The 18,279-nt window shown below is 38.7% G+C and overlaps 1 protein-coding gene across 11 annotated transcripts in view; it reads right to left on the reverse strand.

Moving 5' to 3' along the window:
* Positions 1-18,279, reverse strand: part of Ralgapa2 (Ral GTPase activating protein, alpha subunit 2 (catalytic)) — a 272,379-nt gene that overhangs the window by 134,756 nt on the left and 119,344 nt on the right. For all 11 annotated transcript variants that reach the window (XR_374469.4, XR_374468.4, XR_866275.3 and 8 more), the window contains 3 exons: positions 13,860-14,053; positions 12,976-13,074; positions 12,597-12,752 (listed from right to left, as the gene is read on the reverse strand). Coding sequence is in view for 3 of the 11 variants with exons in the window: in XM_006499519.4 (XP_006499582.1) it covers positions 12,597-12,752; positions 12,976-13,074; positions 13,860-14,053 (449 nt within the window). In the remaining 8 variants the exon portion in view is untranslated. The remainder of the gene's footprint in view (positions 1-12,596; positions 12,753-12,975; positions 13,075-13,859; positions 14,054-18,279) is intronic.

Genomic DNA, 18,279 nt, shown 5'->3' on the forward strand with positions numbered 1-18,279 from the left:
TAGTTATGGATAGATAGGGGAGGGGGGAACCTGGAATGGAAGGATCAACTGGGGAAAGGAGGGGAGAGGGGGGTGAGGAAGGGAATACAGGGAAAGATAGCTAAATTCAAAGATCATTTGAGGAGTGGTATGGAAACCTAAATCAGTAGGAGTTTCTTAAAATATATACATATATGAGATGATCTAAACAAAATTGCCAAATAATGCAGGAGACATAGCCCCAGTGAGCTCTCTCTTGTCACAAACTGAAACTTCTAGTACTGGAATTGAGTTACATTTAATTGAGCTGTTGGCCTAAGAGATCCCACGGGGTTGCTCTTCACAAACTGATGACAAGGCCCCATTGTTGAAGATAAAACATACATAACTCATTGAACATGTAGAAGTAGAGCAGGTAGCTATCTACATAGAGCTTTTACCTCTAGCTCTATGGCAGAGGAAGGTACTCTGCAGGCTACCAAAGGAGAAACAAAACAACAAATCCAGAGACCCACAGCCAGACATGCAGCATATGAGAGACCTTGGAACACTCAGCCCTAAATAGTATGTCTCCATCAAATGCCTCCTCTCAGGGCTCAGGGAATGCTGCTGAAGAGAAAGCAGAAAGAGTGTAAAACTCAGTTTTCTCCAATGGAGATTCACAGAGGAAACAAATTGCTCTTAAGGATAGGTTGCACACCTAGCATTAGGTGGCCAAGAGAAAAAGAACTCAATGGCATCACAGGATGTTCATCTTCTCATATTATCTCAGGGCTTTTCTTTGTTTATTATTGTTATCTTATTTTTAATACATATGTGTGCATACATACATACATACATACATACATAACTTTCTTTTTACTCTATAGGCCCTTGTGTATATATTATAGTTTCTAGTTGATGTTTTTATGGGATTCCTGAAGGTGAGAATGAGTGGGTCTCTACTTCTCTGTCTGTTTCTTGTGCCTTTTCTTGGCTTTTTTCCTTTTGTCTGTTTTGTCCCACCCCAATGTGTTAGGTTTTGGTTTATTTTTATTGTATCATATTTTATAATTATCCCTTGCAAGTATGTCTGTTTTCTAATAACTGAAAGGGGGGATCAGGATGGGAGAGGAGGTGGGAGAAACTGGGAGGAGTGAAGGGAGGGGAAGCCATCATCAGGATCTGTTATGTGGGGGAAAAAGAGCTATTTTCAATAAAAGAAAAAATCCTACTCATACTTAAATAAATTAATAAAATAAAATGAATAAACCCTAAAATGAAAGTCAAACTACCTGAAGACATCCTGCATAGACATTTAATAAGTCACTCACTTCCTCCCTGCTTTCAGCAAGGACTTCTCGAGACAAGGAGATTGCTACATGTGGCTGGGTGACAGCAGGCCAGAGCGCAAAGCTCCTGCATGGGAACAAACGTGCCACGGGGACCAAGGATGGACCAACTAGATGACATATGGCACTAGGTCATGACAAAATGACCACGCCGTACGTGCCCAAGAACATTCCAGCATGAGTCAACAGTGGCAGGTACTTTACTGCTATGTCTCCTTACTGGAAGGGTCTCTTTTGCTCAAATTTTTCTACCCACAAATACCTACCAGAGAATATTTTTCCACAAGAGAACAAAAGGAAAACTGTTGTTTATTGTTTCTTTAGAAAACAATGTTCTCTCTAAGATGTGTTCCAGTAAGTAGCATTTATAGCTGAACAATCTGTAATTACCACACCACCACTTACTGCTAGACAGTAAAAAGAAATTAGGGGAAATAAAAAGTTGTTGTTCCACACAAGGAGAGCACAAGCACATTCTCACAGAAAGCAAGCCTGCCACTTAACATGCTTGCGTGTATCCAAACATATCCTCGTGGACTCTAAAGCTCAGTCGTGTTTAAAGCAAACAACCTTTGCCCTGCAGACGGGAGCTTAGGCATCCTCTCTTCGCCAATAGAACTTTAGCATACTGTAATACTTCTAGAAGCCATCCTTTTGGCATGCCTCTGCCCAGAGAAAAAACATGAATTCTCCTAAAAATCTCCAGAGTTCTAGATGAGAAAGACAGTCTTGTAGGTAGATGAACTACACCCCAAGCCTCAGGAGAATAGGCTGCAGTAACAGCACTCGTGACAACGCAGGACAACATGTCCTTTGATGACAGAGTCACAGAGAGCCACTGGGAACCCATTTCACTGTGGAAAAAGAGCCACAGAGCTGCTGACTCAATGATACAGTCACTTATGGATGAGGCCAGAGCACAAGCCATGGCTGAATATTCCCTTTCCTCACAGCAGCACAAGAAGGTGCCTGACATCCCCATGGAGCTAGAGATCTCAGGATCACTCACTTGTCATATGTGAATAGAAAATCGCTTCAGTGGTTAGGAAGGTAACTCAGTAGGGAAGAGTGCTTCCTGCAATCATGAGGATGTGAGTTCAGCTCCCCATAACCCTTGTAAAAGCTGGCCACACAAACCTGTAATCCCAGCATTGGTTCACTGGGGTTTGCTCATGAGCCAGCAGAGGTGGCAAGCTCTAGGTTCAGTGAAAGGCTCTGTCTAAAGGGAATAAAGTATAGATGGGCAGAGTGGGATATTCCTTGTGCGTATGCACACACACACACACACACACACACACACACACACACACACACACACGCATAAACACAGACCCAGGTAAGTCAGAATTTCCCTACAAATCTCAGCTTACAAAGATTACTTACTCTTCAATACAGCACTACCTTGGCTTTTTAAGGAAGCACTATCTATATATCCATGACAACACTCCTCCAAGCAAGCCATCCTCTTAGCCATGCTTCCTCTCAGGAGTGCGGCAAGGCCGTGGGTAGGGAAGGAAGTGGCTTCAAGTTCTGGACTAGGCCCCTAGGACCTTGAACTTTCCAGCTTCAGGTCACAAACTGTGCTTCTAGGCAAAATCTACCTCAAGTAATTTGCATGTTCACATGAATTAATCAGAAAATTAATTAATTTTCACTTCTTAAATTGACTTTAAAAAGAAATCAGTTCATCTAGTTAAGTTGCACTATGAAAATTCTTGAAAATCAAAACAAATAAAACAAAACAGACACTGGCAACTTTCTTATAATCAGCGTTAAACATTTGCCTCTACGTCTTTGGCAAATGTTTCTGTGCTTTAATCTCCTGGTTAAGTGGAGGAGGCTGGTCTGATGCACTCTTCGGGACTGCTAAGCTTTGTTACTGTGCTGCCTAGCTCTTCTCCCAGCTCAGTGCCAGCTTCAGCACTTTTGAATTTCTGCATCACAGATTCTTCTACATTTTAGATGCCAATGGACCTCTGTCCCAGCTGTAACAACCAAAAATGCCTTTAGATATTACCAAAGATCTCCTGGGGAGCAGCCTGTGCCCAAGCCCCATGCCCAGAGTCAGTTATAGGGTGAAAAGCTGACTAGCCCATCACAAAGCACAGTTAAAGCCTAATCTAAGTCTGGAAGTGGAAGAAGCCAGCTTCTCAGGTGGTGAGGTGAGGTTGCTTTGGTTACCCACTCCGCCCTCACAGTGACTGTGGAATGGGTTGGGACAAAGAAAAGTTTCCAGTTTTCCCTTTCTACCATCTATCACATTTACATTTATTCTGTCTGGGAAAAGACAAGAAACACTCTAAAGACTCCATTACGGAAGGTTCGGGTGGCTTGAGCCTTGGGAAAGGCTATAGTAAATAAAATACACTTCTAAAAACAGACTTTGGAGAAGAAAAACACATCACCTACTATGTCCTGTTGAATACATAAAAGATTTATGATGGAATATGCATGTTTTCTATTCTTCATTGATTGCATTTACTTAAAAGAGAAGTTTTATACCCGAAATCCAATGAGGTAAATCAAATGTTTTGTTAGTTTCTGGGCTCTCAGGTACGTTTGTTGCTCTCCAGAACAGCCTCCTGTGCGATCTATCATCTTACACATTTTAAAGCCATGAAACAAGTTCTCTGCCCACATGGGAAACCTCATAACTGAAACCTCTGCTGCCTGTCACTGTTAACGTATTTCCACTCTCCTTATTGAGGTATAAGTGGGCTTGGCAGATTAACAAAAATTATTATTGGTTATATAGCTATAAAATAAAAGAAAAACCCTTCTATCCAATTGTTTCCAGGAGTCACCCACCCGAAGTCTCTATGACTGGATAGTTGAGTGAAGTCTAATGAAATTTATTTTTCTTGAAAAAGTTTAACAGCTCTATAGCTGGTACTTTTTCATGAAACTTGAGAGATACTCGGAAAGCCCTAGACACTACAAGGCGGTGTTCGTTTACCATTCTGACTTTGGTACATATATACAGTGAGAAGAACACGCACCATCTATCTTTATAACTATTAGTTTTTCATCAATCCTTGCTAAAACATAAAAGTTTTGCATATTCCTGAAGTAAACCCTTGTGTTGGGTAAATTAATCTGAATCAAGTGAATTTAAATGAATGCAATTATATTTTTAAAGAGATTAAATGTTTTGAGTGTCAGATTATTTTTAAAAATACATAGTAACAAAACTAAGAAAAAATAAAAAACCTTTAGATATTCTATTGTGATAACAAAGTAAATTTATAATTACATACCAATTGTTTAAGTCCAACAGGGTTAAAAAATGTGTATTTTAGGTATAGAAAACGTCCCTGGAAATATTTTCCATAAATCTCTAATTTCTAGTAGGAAAGAATTCTTTGGGAACACACATGTGCCTCCTGCTATGGCATCTGAGGTAAAGGAAGGTAGAGGCATGAATTGTCTAAATGCTTAACACTGAACCATATGTATGATTAAGCATCAGCCTTCCCTCTTTTCCTCAATTCATAGCACCCTTCAGAACTGCACTTGACTTTGAGAAGCAATGGGAACACTGTCTGTGTGTTCTTCTACCTTTGTCAGAATACTTTCTGTCCAATACAGTACCTTACCTGTTCTCCAATATTTCATATAAACAAAACATATATATGTATACACACACAGACACACACACACATACACACAATCTATGTCTCAGTCATCACTAACCCTTGTTAACTTGTTCCTGTGCTATTATAATTCCCTTTTTGTTCTTGCTATCATCATTCTCTCATGGTTATAATTTATCCCAAATAACCGCTGTGGTGTAAGGTCCTTCAACGGTTCGTGTTCTCTCTCTCTCTCTCTCAACTCATGTTGAACATCTTGCTTCAAAACCATTATCTGTGGGATGAAAACTACTCAGTGACTGGAAGATTGAGCAGTGAGCTATGTAAGCAAGGTTCAAGGGTCATGCCTGCATGGTCTATACTTGGCCCTTCTGACGATCCAGACAGTCGGAGGCTCTTTACAGTGCTACCCTGCTTACTCATGTTCACGTGTTATTTTATCCATAATTATCTGGCACTAAGTCAAAGTTGCTCTCTGGTCCTTGGGCATTTCCTGAGTCCTGTGACATGCAAACCCCCATCCTGCATCTTGTCTTGTAAATCCTGCCACTCTTTAAACCCTCCCAAGTCCTGCCAAGTCCAATCTCTTCATTTGCCAACCAATTTAGCTACAAGGACATATGACACCCAAATACCAGTTATTTGGTTCTTTGTTCAAATTAATGGATATTACAGATATTTATGCATTTCATACCTTCAAAACTCAATACTTACCAATAGTGAGAAAAAATATCCAATGTAAAACAGTTCTTGAATAAAAAACAACAACAAAAAAAGAAAGGATGGTATGATTCTAATTAAAAAATGTTTAAAAGTAACTAGAAAATACAAGAATGCTCAAGGACCTTAGAGTCTTCTAGTTTACCTCATCCATGAGCACTCTCAGTTAGGTGGTACCCTACGGCTAGTGAGAAGCAAAACTGAGTGTTGTTCTCAGGTCTCATAGGTGTCAACTTGAGGCTTGTCATCTATAAAGGCTGCATAGTAAAGCCATTTTGAAGTCATATCCTGAAGCATGGAGATACAAGACCCATTGTTACAACAGGAATAGATTCAGATTAGTCCTTTTCCCCTCATAGTACAAAACTATGGCTTTAAAAATTCTTTTTAAAATGGAAGAATCACACATCTGATTAGTATTAACAAATTTAGGGTAAAATTTATAATTGTATTTTCTTAGTCCACATAGATAGCATGTTCAAATTATATAAAATATATAATTATAAAATGTGAGAAATTTAGAACATGATAAATATTTTCTATCCAGCTGTTTTGAAATTACTACGTTGTGAATAGTTTTACGGGTTTTATTACTTCAGCCCTGAAGTCTAATTCTTGTACACCATTCAGAATCCCCAGGTTCTCTGGTAGAAACCATGGTGGAACTATGATCTGTCCTGTTTTTTTTTTTTTTCCCTGAGAGATTAGAAATCTGGAAAATTGTTTAATCTCTCATTCATGGAAAAGCTATAAAAGAAAAAGTGGATATTCTCTGTAAAGCAGTAATGTCCCTGTGTCATGAGCCAGTGGTACTGTGTGGAAAAAAATAGGACACAATTTTGAGTTGGGATTGTAATGACCAAAAAAAAAAAAAAAGAAAGAAAAAAAAAAGGTCAAAATAAAAATCACTACTTTCTAAAAAAATTCTTTTAAAATGAAACTTCTATAGCGTGAGCTCTTATACTGAGAAAATCAAGATTATACACTAGGTGTCATATAAATGTCTAAATGCGAAAGTGTGTACTCTACTGTGACAGCACTGAATTAAAATTCTGAGTCAAGATTTCTGTAAAAATAGCTTACCATACAAAATCAGCATGGCAGAGAAGTAACAAAATTATTCCCTTTGATATGAGACAAACAAGACAAGTAAAAATAAGTCTCTGCCTTCCACTGGGTTTGCTATGATAATTCTTTTTCCATAAGTGAATACTCATATCAGTTTAGCTTTAACTATGCTGAAGAACTTATACATATCTAGCACACAAAGTTCTAGTTATAAGGGTAAATTTCTAGCAAAGAGCAGTTCTTTGTTTGAGAAAAGGTGATGCAATGATTACATATCACTGCATGATGCAGGCTGTCTGAGGTTATTAGAAGAGCCAGGTATGGCCAATTTACAAGGATCACCCCTGCACCTTGCTTTCATAGCTCACCCGTGAGTCCTACACTCACTGAGGAGACCCTGGGGATCTCTTTACAACCGACTGTTTATTATTATATTATTCCATCATATACCTCTTGAGAGGAGGCTGTAACATCCGTTAAGAAAAAGCATAAACTTATTTTGATTTCTAAGATAGAATAATCCTATATATATAGTACCTAAAATTATATATATTTTTAATATTGGTATAGTTAAAAAGTACACTCAAAGAGCAAGTTAAAATATTCTTAAAACAAGTGACATATTATTGGCTACAAAATAAGTGACTAAAGTTAAAAGAGAAAAACCCCAGTTGGGTAAGTTTAATGCGGCAGGTTTATGTAGGAGATGAACTGAACTGTTGTTATCCTGCATTTCCAGGACTCAGCAGCACTATGGAGCAGAGTTGTAGATTATGCCAGAATCTTACATGTAGACAACACAATCTGTTTTGCAGAGCGTTTGAGGACAATTGACAGCAGTGTCAGCTGGCTTACAGAATTTCCAGAAGTGTCAAAGAACCAACCATGAGTCTCAGCAGTGAAGGAAAAGACAGCAGACACACCCAGCTACACTCTAAGCTGAGAAGGCTGGCACTAGCAGAGATCCTGCTGTTTGCAGTGATGCTAGTGTCTGGGCAGAACTTCCAAAGATTAGAGGGCCCAGCTCCTTCAAGATGCTGTCCCACTACTCCCCATGTCTTTCAAATACTATGCCAAACTAGTTGCAAGGAGTCTGGCTCATTCAGAGTTCAGCCTTCCAGCATCTATCATTGAGTTAGGTGAAAAGCAAGTAGGACCATAGGACCACAAGACATTCCTGGATCATGGGTATAAAGAGCAAATCACTACTTATGTCTGACCCACAACACAGGGAGTAGACATTTCTCCACTTGTAATGTATGTTTTTCAGTCAGATCATTATATTAAAATGTAAGATGGCAGATGGGTAATGAAACAAACACAGTACTCAATTATTGGAAAAATGAAATACATGAGGTTCTTGGAACTACTGCACTAATTGCCCTCAATCTTCACATAAGGACTCACAGTTACTAAAGGAAGTAAAACTCTATGATTATGCTCCTCTTACACTATGGAACCAGGGCCTGGTGAGGCCAAATGACTTGGCTAAGACATGAAGGCCAAGACGAAAACTCAGCCCTCCTGAAGGCTCTTTACAGTTATACTTTATCATATCATATTCTACCATATCAAAAATTATGCTGATATTATTCAAATTTGTATGTCAATGATTATTGTAGAGCAGAACTATATACATTCTTCACCTGAGGAAAGTTTCATGCTGGTTTTCTTTTTTCTGCCTTAGAAAATATGATAATATAGCATTATAGACTACAATGACAAAGATCCACATTTCCCGAAATTTCTATATGCAAATTTGTAACAATAACTTTGTTTTACTGTAAGTTTTGCATTTAAAAGAGAACTTAACTTTGATGTATAACAGACAAATTAAATTATATTAAGACGGTAAATCTGTAAGTCATTGTTAAAAAATAGTTTACTTATTTTAAGAAAAGAAAACTTTCCAGTCTTTGATATATGTTCTTACAAACATGAAAATAAAATTCCTTTCCTCAACTGTCCTTTTCCATTTCACACGTATTGATCTTTCCATATGTTTTAAATAATCATGAAATTAATAGGAAATGTTTTTAATAAATCCAAATCATAGTTCCTTTCATGTCAAAATATTTTGGGGAAGACTAAGGTGAAAAAGCTGCTTAAACATTAGGACAAACTGAGAGCAACCAAGAACAGCTTTAGAAGAGAAGTGGAAAAATGACAGCAACTGGGAAGGTATCTGAAGGTCAGAGGGGACTCTGAGAGGAGTATGAAGGGGAAGGAATATGGCCCAGCAAAACCAAACAAGGGAGGAATGAGATCAAGGAGTGTTTGACTAACAAGTTAGCTGTCAGTCAATGGAAAAGACAAGCCCAATGGGTCCAGAAAGCTTTTCTGTGAATTCTAACATCCTTTTGAATACATGGCATTTGGCAAAAATTCTCAAGATGTTTTGTGCTTTCATTATTCATAAAATAGGGCAGATATTATGTGTGGAGAAGAATGAGTGGGACACCACACTGTTCCTGGTACAGGGTCTGGCACTAGGAGACAGGAACATCCCTCACCTCCACCCAATATTCCAGGCACAGTGCAGCTGGGCTGGAGAGGCAACAGGAAGATCCTTCATGGCTTTGAACCAGTGACAACATTACTAGCACTGAAAAAAATCCAGGACCAGGCATGGTGGTGCAGGTCTTTAATCCCATCATTTGGGAGGCAAGCAGTTCTCAATGAATTTGAGGCCAGCATAATCTATATAGTGAGTCAAGGCTACATTGAGAGCTTGTCTTAAAAAAACTAGGGTGTAGGTGGGGAATCTTTATCACGGAAAACCCCTCCATTTTATGGATTTTTTTCCTTCTTTCTTTCTTTCTTTCTTTCTTTCTTTCTTTCTTTCTTTCTTTCTTTCTTTCTTTCTTTCTTTCTTTCTTTCTTTCTTTCTTTCTTTTAACAATCATGCACATTACAAACCCACACTACATCACAGCGAGAGAGAAAAGGCCATCTGATAAGGCCATTATGCTGTCTATTAAATAAGTTAGTGATGTAACTAATACTATTACAAATGTTGTTTTAGAAGTACTACATTTGGCATTCTGGCTGTTTGGCTTACATAACAAATTTGGTATAATATTAGATGCAGTCATGCTTTTTACATGATTGTACACAAGACCATATATATATATGTGTGTGTGTGTGTGTGTGTGTGTATGTATATATATATATATATATACACACACATACATACATATATGGAGAGAGAGAGAGAGAGAGAGAGAGAGAGAGAGAGAGAGAGTGAGAGAGAGAGAGAGAGAGAGGGGATAGTTTTTGCATTTGAGTCTCAGCAATATTTGAAAAGCTATCTAATGTCTGAGCACTTGTTTGCATCTCAGCATCTCACTGAGCACTGTGGCTACAACCCCAATTCTATCAGATTCAGGAGAAGCGTTTGGTAAACCACCATGCTGCACACACACTGTCACAGGGTTCTGGCTCTTCTGGCCAGTTTGAACTATTTAACTGAGTTGAGCAGACAAGTGTGCCATCCAGAGGGCAAAGGAGAAAACACATCTTGTGTTTTCTCTGTAAAATAAAACTAGTAGAGGTTAAATTAAAATACTAATATTTTAACCTAACTGTTGCATTTAATTATTCATGTAACACATTATTTATAGATTATGTATTTAATTTAAATAGCAAACTTAGTATTTGCTATTATTTATTGTTAAAGCCAAGGATAGTCTCTAGACTTCTCCCTTTGCATAAACAAATCCTTTTCATGCCACAATAGATGGAAGTGTGGTTCTTTGCAACTCTCACAGCATGGAAACAAGCCTTGACATGGTACCAGCCACAGGTGCACGGCTTACCAATTACAAAATTGAATTTAACTGTATTCTCTGTAGCAAATGTTTTCTTTTCTTTTTATAATGAATATAGCGTGTGTTTCCAGAAGTACATATAACTTCTAAAACAACCACCATGATCTACTTAAACATGTGGGCCAAAAGTTAAACTAATTAACCAGAGACATTTTTTACTTAAATAAGAAAGGTTTCTTTCATTAGAAGGACTCTGGGTAAATTTCTTCTGGCAAAGAAATAAAGTTCACTTTAGGGTAATTCTGTTTGGCAGACAGTTGGGGCTTCTAAAATATATAGTAATAATTGTAAGGTTAAAGTAAAATAGTTAATTCTATTAAAGCCACATAAAAATCCAGACTCCTAGTGGTGCACACAATAGGGTGATTATAGACTAGAGATGTATGATATCCCCATTCTGCCCTAATGTCTGCACTGATGGGACTGCTGCTGCCATTGTGCTGTCTACAAGACAACTGTCTTCCTTTAACTGAAAACATGATGTACATTGAAATGTGAAGACAATTTTAAGTATATAATCTCAACACCTTTCCTGAATAAAATGTTTTCAAACAATTCATAAAGACATACTCATGCTACTTTGAGTTCGTACTTCCTGCTTCACTCCTTCACTTCACACCAACACTTCACACAGAGCATGATTTCAAACTCACAGCTCTTACGCAACTTCCTAAAAAAAAACCATTCTAGTACTACTACTTTGTGCTGATTTCAGTTCTGTTGTTGTTGTTATTGTTGTTGCTGTTATATCAGAAAATTCTACAGTTGACCATTATTCCCAAATCATATATTTTCCATGAAGAATCTTTATCAAAATACTATTTTAACATAGAGCGCAGTTAAGTCAACCTTCCTACTGTGGTGCCTACACTGCGGGAGCTCATTACTATCTTTGGAGTTGATTCTCTTTCCTGTTTCTACCCATTAATCTTCTTAGGTGTCCTGTATGGCATCATTCTGTAGGAGGTGCTTCTACCTGCAGGGTCAGCTGGGAATAGTTAAGCAGAGAATACAGGGGACTGCACACAATATCCCTACTTAGACATCTACTGAAATAAGTGAATGAATCTGTGGGTCCAATCCCAGCTGCTGTTATCACTGTCTTCCGATGCTGCTTAGAGCAAACATGACAAGAACAACTCACTGGGACAGTATGGTCATGGCTAAAACAAAGCTCAATGATTACAGCTCAAAGCTTGTACTTGGGAACCACAGAATATGGTGACCACTTCTCCAGCACGGGAAAAATGGAAGTACATTTTAAAGAAAAACAAATGCCAAGCTTGCTCCTAAATCTGTGACCTACATTTAATCCCCAGGACTCATGTGACTGCTGCAAGGTGCCATCTGACCTCCATACTTGAACACACACAATGCCCACAGCCCCACATATGAAAGGAAGGAAGGGAGGGAGGGAGGGAAGGAAGGAGGGATAGAGGGAGGGAGAAGATAATAATAGCACTTTTCAAAAGTCCATATATATGCCTATCTGGATCACTCTTCCTGTCCTCACAAGTGCTAGGGGACTTCCCAAGGGAGGCAGGACAAATATTGGCCACATCCTGTAATCCTAAATCCAGGATCTACAAAGGGGACTGTAGCTTTGTGAAGGCCTTGAACCTTTTTGTTCCTACTTAACCAAATGTCTATTTCTTTGGAAGAAATATAAGTAACTCCACATCAAGAACTGCCAAAACCCTTAGTTCATAGGAAAACTGTACCTCATAAAAAGAATTCAATTACTAAAACATGAATCTCCAAATATTTTTAAATTGACCAGAACCACAGAGAAAAAGTAGCTGAGATGGTATTTTCAAGTTGACAATAGAGGCAGAGACTGGATCATATGGGTTGTAAAATAAAGTTCAGATTTAGTTAGGTCCATGCAGAGATGGTGAGGGGAAGAAGCAGGAATGGGAGACGCCCTGGTCAGACTTTTGAAGACCTATGTGTGAAAAGTGGAAACTACTGAGGATCTAAGCATTTCTGGTATATTTTCAGAAGCCTTGGTACATATAAAGCGTGACAAGCAGTTTCCCATTATGGCACACCATGATAAAGGAATCACAGGATACCTGGTCCTCGCTGGTTAGTCCCAGGTGCATCACAAGGTAAAAATGCACCAGGAAGTCAGAGTTTGGCAGAACATCCTGGCGTCTGGTCATCATGGCACAGATCAGTTTGTAGGCTTGCAGTTTGCCTTCTTTATATTCATTTGGCAGAGTTGTAGCCTGCCAAGGAGATGATGTTTCCAGATTAAATCAAGTCCAGATGCAGAGCATTTCAACATTTCATTTACTTCTCAGTTTTCCTGAAGAGTTGTTTAGAGATGTGGGATGAGCTGGCTGTAGTAAGACCCAGCCTGTCTTCAAAACATGCAGTCTTGGGCAATTAGAGTTTTTAAACTCAATTTCAGAAGGGAAGAGGAAATTGCAATAAAGAATAAACACTTGCCTTAAATAGCCATGATGCAAACATTCTGAGTGGTGGGATCAAGAGAGGAGGAGATGGAGACGACTGGTTATCCAGGCTTATTGCTAAATTATCTCGTATCTAATTCAAAAGAGAATTAGGCAAGGTAACATTCTACTGTTACAACAATATAGCAGTATTGTCTTGTACAGCTAAGAAACTACTCCCATTTTTTATACAAGGAATAAGAAATGTGTAGTATTTACAGATTTTTCTTTTATTATGAGAATTCTTGTCCTTTTAAGTTGTGTTTTGCTTACTACATGTAGTTGAAACTCTAAACACAAAAGAATGGAATTGTTATTCTAATGTGTGAACACCTAGAGAGATTCTGAACCCCGGGGTGGTAAGAAATGATTTCATAAATTATGCTATATGAATATAGGTCATGTTTTGAAAAAATATTTAATAATGGAAAATATATTTAGTATAAAAATAAAAGTCGGGATGAAATCTGTATCTGTTCTAAGAGTAAACTCTTAGTTTTGTAAAATGTTTTTATCCATGGAAATAAATATATTTTCATATCAATACTGGTTATCCTATAAAATGGATCTATAAGTATCTTCTTGCTTTTCTATTTCCCAACTTTATACAATCAAAATAATATCACTTTACTAAAATGAATAATGAGACCACATAGTATCCTATTTTAATATCTTCTACTAACATACATTTGGACTAAATGAAATAACTCTCAGGCATTTAGTAAAGCATTAAAACTACAGATACTATGATTTATTCTTGAGCAATCAAATATACTTCTAAACGTCTAATTTGCATTTCAGAAATGGTCAATAGTTTGTATATTAAATGATTCAAGCTAACTTTTCTGGATTAGTATAAAAGGTAACATCAGAACACACCTTGGCCAGTTTATACCACAGTTCATAGAGATAGCCAAAAACTTTGGCATGGATCTTCGGCGACTGGATGTTATTCACATCTCCAAGGATTCCCAAGACTCTTCGCCATAACACAGCAGCGGAGTCTGGGTGCCAACCAGTGAGGTTTCCTCCAGCAATAATGCTACAGTCGTCTGCAAGGCATTCTCTGCTGTCTGTGGAGAAAGTGTCAACATGATCTTGACTTAATCATCATAGTATTTTTAAAGCATTATTGCAAATTACCTGTGCTTAAATTTTATGAATTCTTGGTAAAGAAATTAAGATTAAAAAATTGTTTAGAATTTGATGGAACAGGAAAAGATAATCTGTTAAGGTCAAACACTTGATTCTTTCAAATTGAATGCCCAACAAGAAATAATGTACAATGGGGTGATCATGTGAAGATTTTATGAAGCAGGCAAGATGAGGGAGATTTTGAATACGATGAGTACCATGATAGCAGGCGACCCAGAGTCTTAGGGTACAGAAACATCTGTGTTGGTTGGGTGGTTTACTGAGCATAGAATTCGCATACTAAGAAGTTTCACCCCCTTTAGGTCTAAGGAATACATGCAGCCATGTAATAGTCACCATTTATCCCCAATAACCACAACAGCATTCACTTCCATCTGTCTGAGGAACACCCCTTTCAGTTAGCCCCATCCCTCATCCTAAGCATTTTATATGCACTGCTTTGTGTTCTCTTTCAGGTCTGCCTCTTCTAGTATCTCATTTAAATGGAATTCTAGTAATCAGCCTTTCTCCCCAGTTTCTTTTACTTCGAGGAACACACTTGAGATTCTTCCATAAGATTGTGTACATTAGGAGTCTGTTCCTCTGATTGCCGATTAACATTCCATTTTGAGATATATCAAAGTTCATCTTTTCTTCTGATGAAGATTAGTTAAATTAGTTCCTATTTTGAGTAACTAGGAATAAAACTGCCAGGACCATTCACATGCATGTATTTGTGTGAACATATACTGACATTTCTCTTTGGTAAATAACTGGAGTGAGATCCTGTGTATCCTAAGTGCATGCTCAGTACATATTCGAGTGAAGAAAAGAGACCGAGTCCATTTTCTGAAGTGGCATTTCCATGAACCAGCATAGGCAGCATCACCCTGAGTGGAGTACAAAAGTGCCACTTGTTCCCCTCAGTAAAGGGTGGTATAATGTGATATTTTCATTTGCATTTCTCTAGTGAGTTAAATATATTAAGCATGCACTGGCATGTGGTTCATGCCTGGACAGAGTGAGCAGGTAGATTCTGTTGCAGTGTGGGTAGCTTATCAAAACCTGTGTGGGCAAAGGCCATAGGACAGAGGGACTGTGTTAGCAGTCCAAAGCCCAAGCATATCCTCCAACACACAGGCAATGCTGAAGTGAAATGTCTCATACTCTGAAACAAACGTCTTGTGAATTCAGTGATGCACAGGCATCACTGAAGATGGCTGCTGCTTTGGGGTGGCTAAAGGCCGGAGAAGATCAAACTGATCAACTCGCAAACTTCCTAAAACCATGAGCCTCTGGATTTCACTTTATCTTATTTGTCGTTGTTACTTTTGGAATATGTGTGTGTGAAGGAAGCAGGTGGGATGTGGGTACATGCACCATAACAGGCAACCAGGAAACTCTCATGATGATCAATTTGCAGCAGTCAGTCCTCTCCTTCTACCACGTGGATCTTAGGAATCTAACTCAGATCTTCAGGCTTGGTAGCAAGAGCCTTTTCCTGTTACGTGCCTTTCCTTGCTGGCCCCTTAAATTGTTTGATGGCTTTTATTGATGTCTGTATTGGTGTGTGTGCATATGACATGCCATGAAGTGAAGATGTCAGAGAATAACATTTGGAAATCAGTTTCCTCCTCTTATATACATAGGTCCTGGTGATCAAACACATATCATTAGACTTGGCAGGTAGTGTCGTAACCCACTGAGCAATCTTGCCAGGCCATGGTATCCATCTATCCATCCATCTATCTTCCTTCCTTCCTTCCTTCCTTCCTTCCTTCCTTCCTTCTTTCCTTCCTTCCTTCCTTTTTCTTTCTTTCTCTCTCTCTTTTTTTTTTTTTTTGAAAAAAGAAAAGTAGTTTTTCTTGAGTGTCAGAAATGCATTTAAGGCACCTGCGTGCTTACATCATAGCAAGTGTATTTCTCCTACACTCTATAGAATAATCAGTAGCTAGCAGCAAAAACATTACATGATATTTTCTTACTTCTTAAGCTTCTGAATTTCTTTGGGCAGTGAACACTTCTTCCACATACCCTTCCCTTACAGCTCTCCCTCCTCACTGCCCACATACCCTTCACATACCCACAGAGAGGTGTATTCTCCAATCCTTCAGCAGCCCAGACTTTTCATTCTAGTTCCCAAACTCCTACTTCAGAAACTGCCCAAATCTGGCTCTGTGTACAAAAGCTCAGCCCCCACTGTGCTGAGCCTCCAGCCCACCGCCCTTTTCTTGAGTGGACCAGCTACAGCATTTAATTTTCAGTTCCCAACAGCATTTGATTTAGGCAATTAGACCTGCTTTCTGAAATGCTTCATTTTCTGACCCCCAGGGATGACATATCCTGGCTTCCCTCGTTTACCAATTCTCCATCTCCTGGGCCTTCAAATACTCCATGACCCTCAAGACACCTCTCTCCTCTCTCCCATCATCCTTTACTCAGTCTCATACAGAATAATGCCACAGATTCAGATGTCATTCACATAGTCACATCTTTAAATACCTATTTTTTTGTTTGTTTCCATTTCTTCAATCAATTCTACACTCATTTTTAATACAATCTGCTCACACAGGATCCAACCTTTGACCTCACAAATACTAGACCAGCATGCTACCACTGAGTGAGCCTTCCTGACAGCTCCACATGCTCAGGGCTCAGTGGAAGCTTGGTCCATGTAGGCATGATGCCTGCTGAGGTTCATCATGCTCTGAACGCTGGCATTTTGTAATGTAGGCTAAGGCTTAAAAATTACTTATTTTGCATGTGAGTATTTGTGTATGTGTGTGGATATGCAGAAGCCCTGTTAGACATGTGGATGTCAGAGAACAGTTTGCAGGACTCAGTTCTCTCCTACAATATGAGTCAGGAATGAAGTTCTACTTACTAAGCCAACCAAAAGCCGTATGTATATAGTTGTTGTTGTTGTTATTGTTGTTGATACAGCATCTTACTATACAGCCCAGATTGACCCCCAATTTGCTTTGTACCTCATGTTGGCCTGAATCTAGCCTCTTCAGTCTTCTGAGTCGTGGATTATAGAGACATGTTTCCATACCTTGTTGCAGGATATTTGATCACACTATGAACTCCAAGATTGTGTTATTTTACTGAAAAAAAAAAATCTGTTCCTAGTTGTGGTGTGGCTCAGCCCTTAGCACAAACCTTTAATCCCTTTGGCTGGAATACAGACAGGCCCTTAGTACACACCTTTAATTCCAAACAATGAAGTTAGTTTGTAGAAGAAAGCACCCTTGTTTGAAAGTGATGTCTAATTGAGTGGCAGACAAAGTGATGAATCAGAGAAAGATTTGACAGAATAGATATGCCCAACTCTCATGAAAAGAAAGAGGAAAGGGAAGGTACTTAAGGGAACAGTGTAGAGAGAGAAGGCAAAGTTTTACTGGGACAGTTGTACAGAGACAGGTTAGAGAAAGAGAAAAAGGAGTCAGAAGATTAGAACAAATTGCTAAAGTTAGCAGTCAGAAACTGGGAGAAGCTAGATTGAATCAGTCAGCTTGAAGAGGAGTTTGAGCCAGAACAGCTGAGTTGAACTGGCGAGCCAAAATTCAGAATGAACTAGAAAGGGTGAGCTTATTCAGCAGTAAATCTCAGAGGCCTAGATAAGATGCTAGCAGCTTCCAGGACTAGCCCGAGGTTAGTAGAATGGTGCAGTAAGCCTTCAAGACCACAACTGCTTCAGGAGAGTAAAAGTTACTTTTATAACACCTAGCTTATGCTTTTTTCTTATTCCTGGAACGCAAACTCCAAGAAACGCTTTTCCTAAAAAGCTCTCTCTTGCTGAGCTCTAACCTCTTTAATCCCTTTGTTTCAAAGACAGCATTACTTAGCTTCAGTACTTAGTACAGTGGGGATCACTGATGGGAAACGCTGCCATCTACTTACTTTATCTTCTACAATAAAGTCAGCAACTTGTGGGCAGTGAGAATTCTTTTTCTCCTGTTTTTGTTGTTGTTTGTTTCGTATTTTGGGGGATTTTGCTTGCTTGTTTTGGTGTTTTTTTTTGTTTGTTTTGTTTTTTTTTTTTTTTTTGACTCTAACTCACTCTTTACCCTAGACTGGCCTAGAACTCCCCTTGAAATCAAGGCTAGCCTAGGGTAGCCTTTAATTCCAAACAATGAAGTTAGTTTGTAGAAGAAAGCACCCT

The sequence above is a fragment of the Mus musculus genome, chromosome 2 (assembly GCF_000001635.26).
Source record: "Mus musculus strain C57BL/6J chromosome 2, GRCm38.p6 C57BL/6J".
Taxonomy (NCBI): Eukaryota; Metazoa; Chordata; class Mammalia; order Rodentia; family Muridae; genus Mus; species Mus musculus.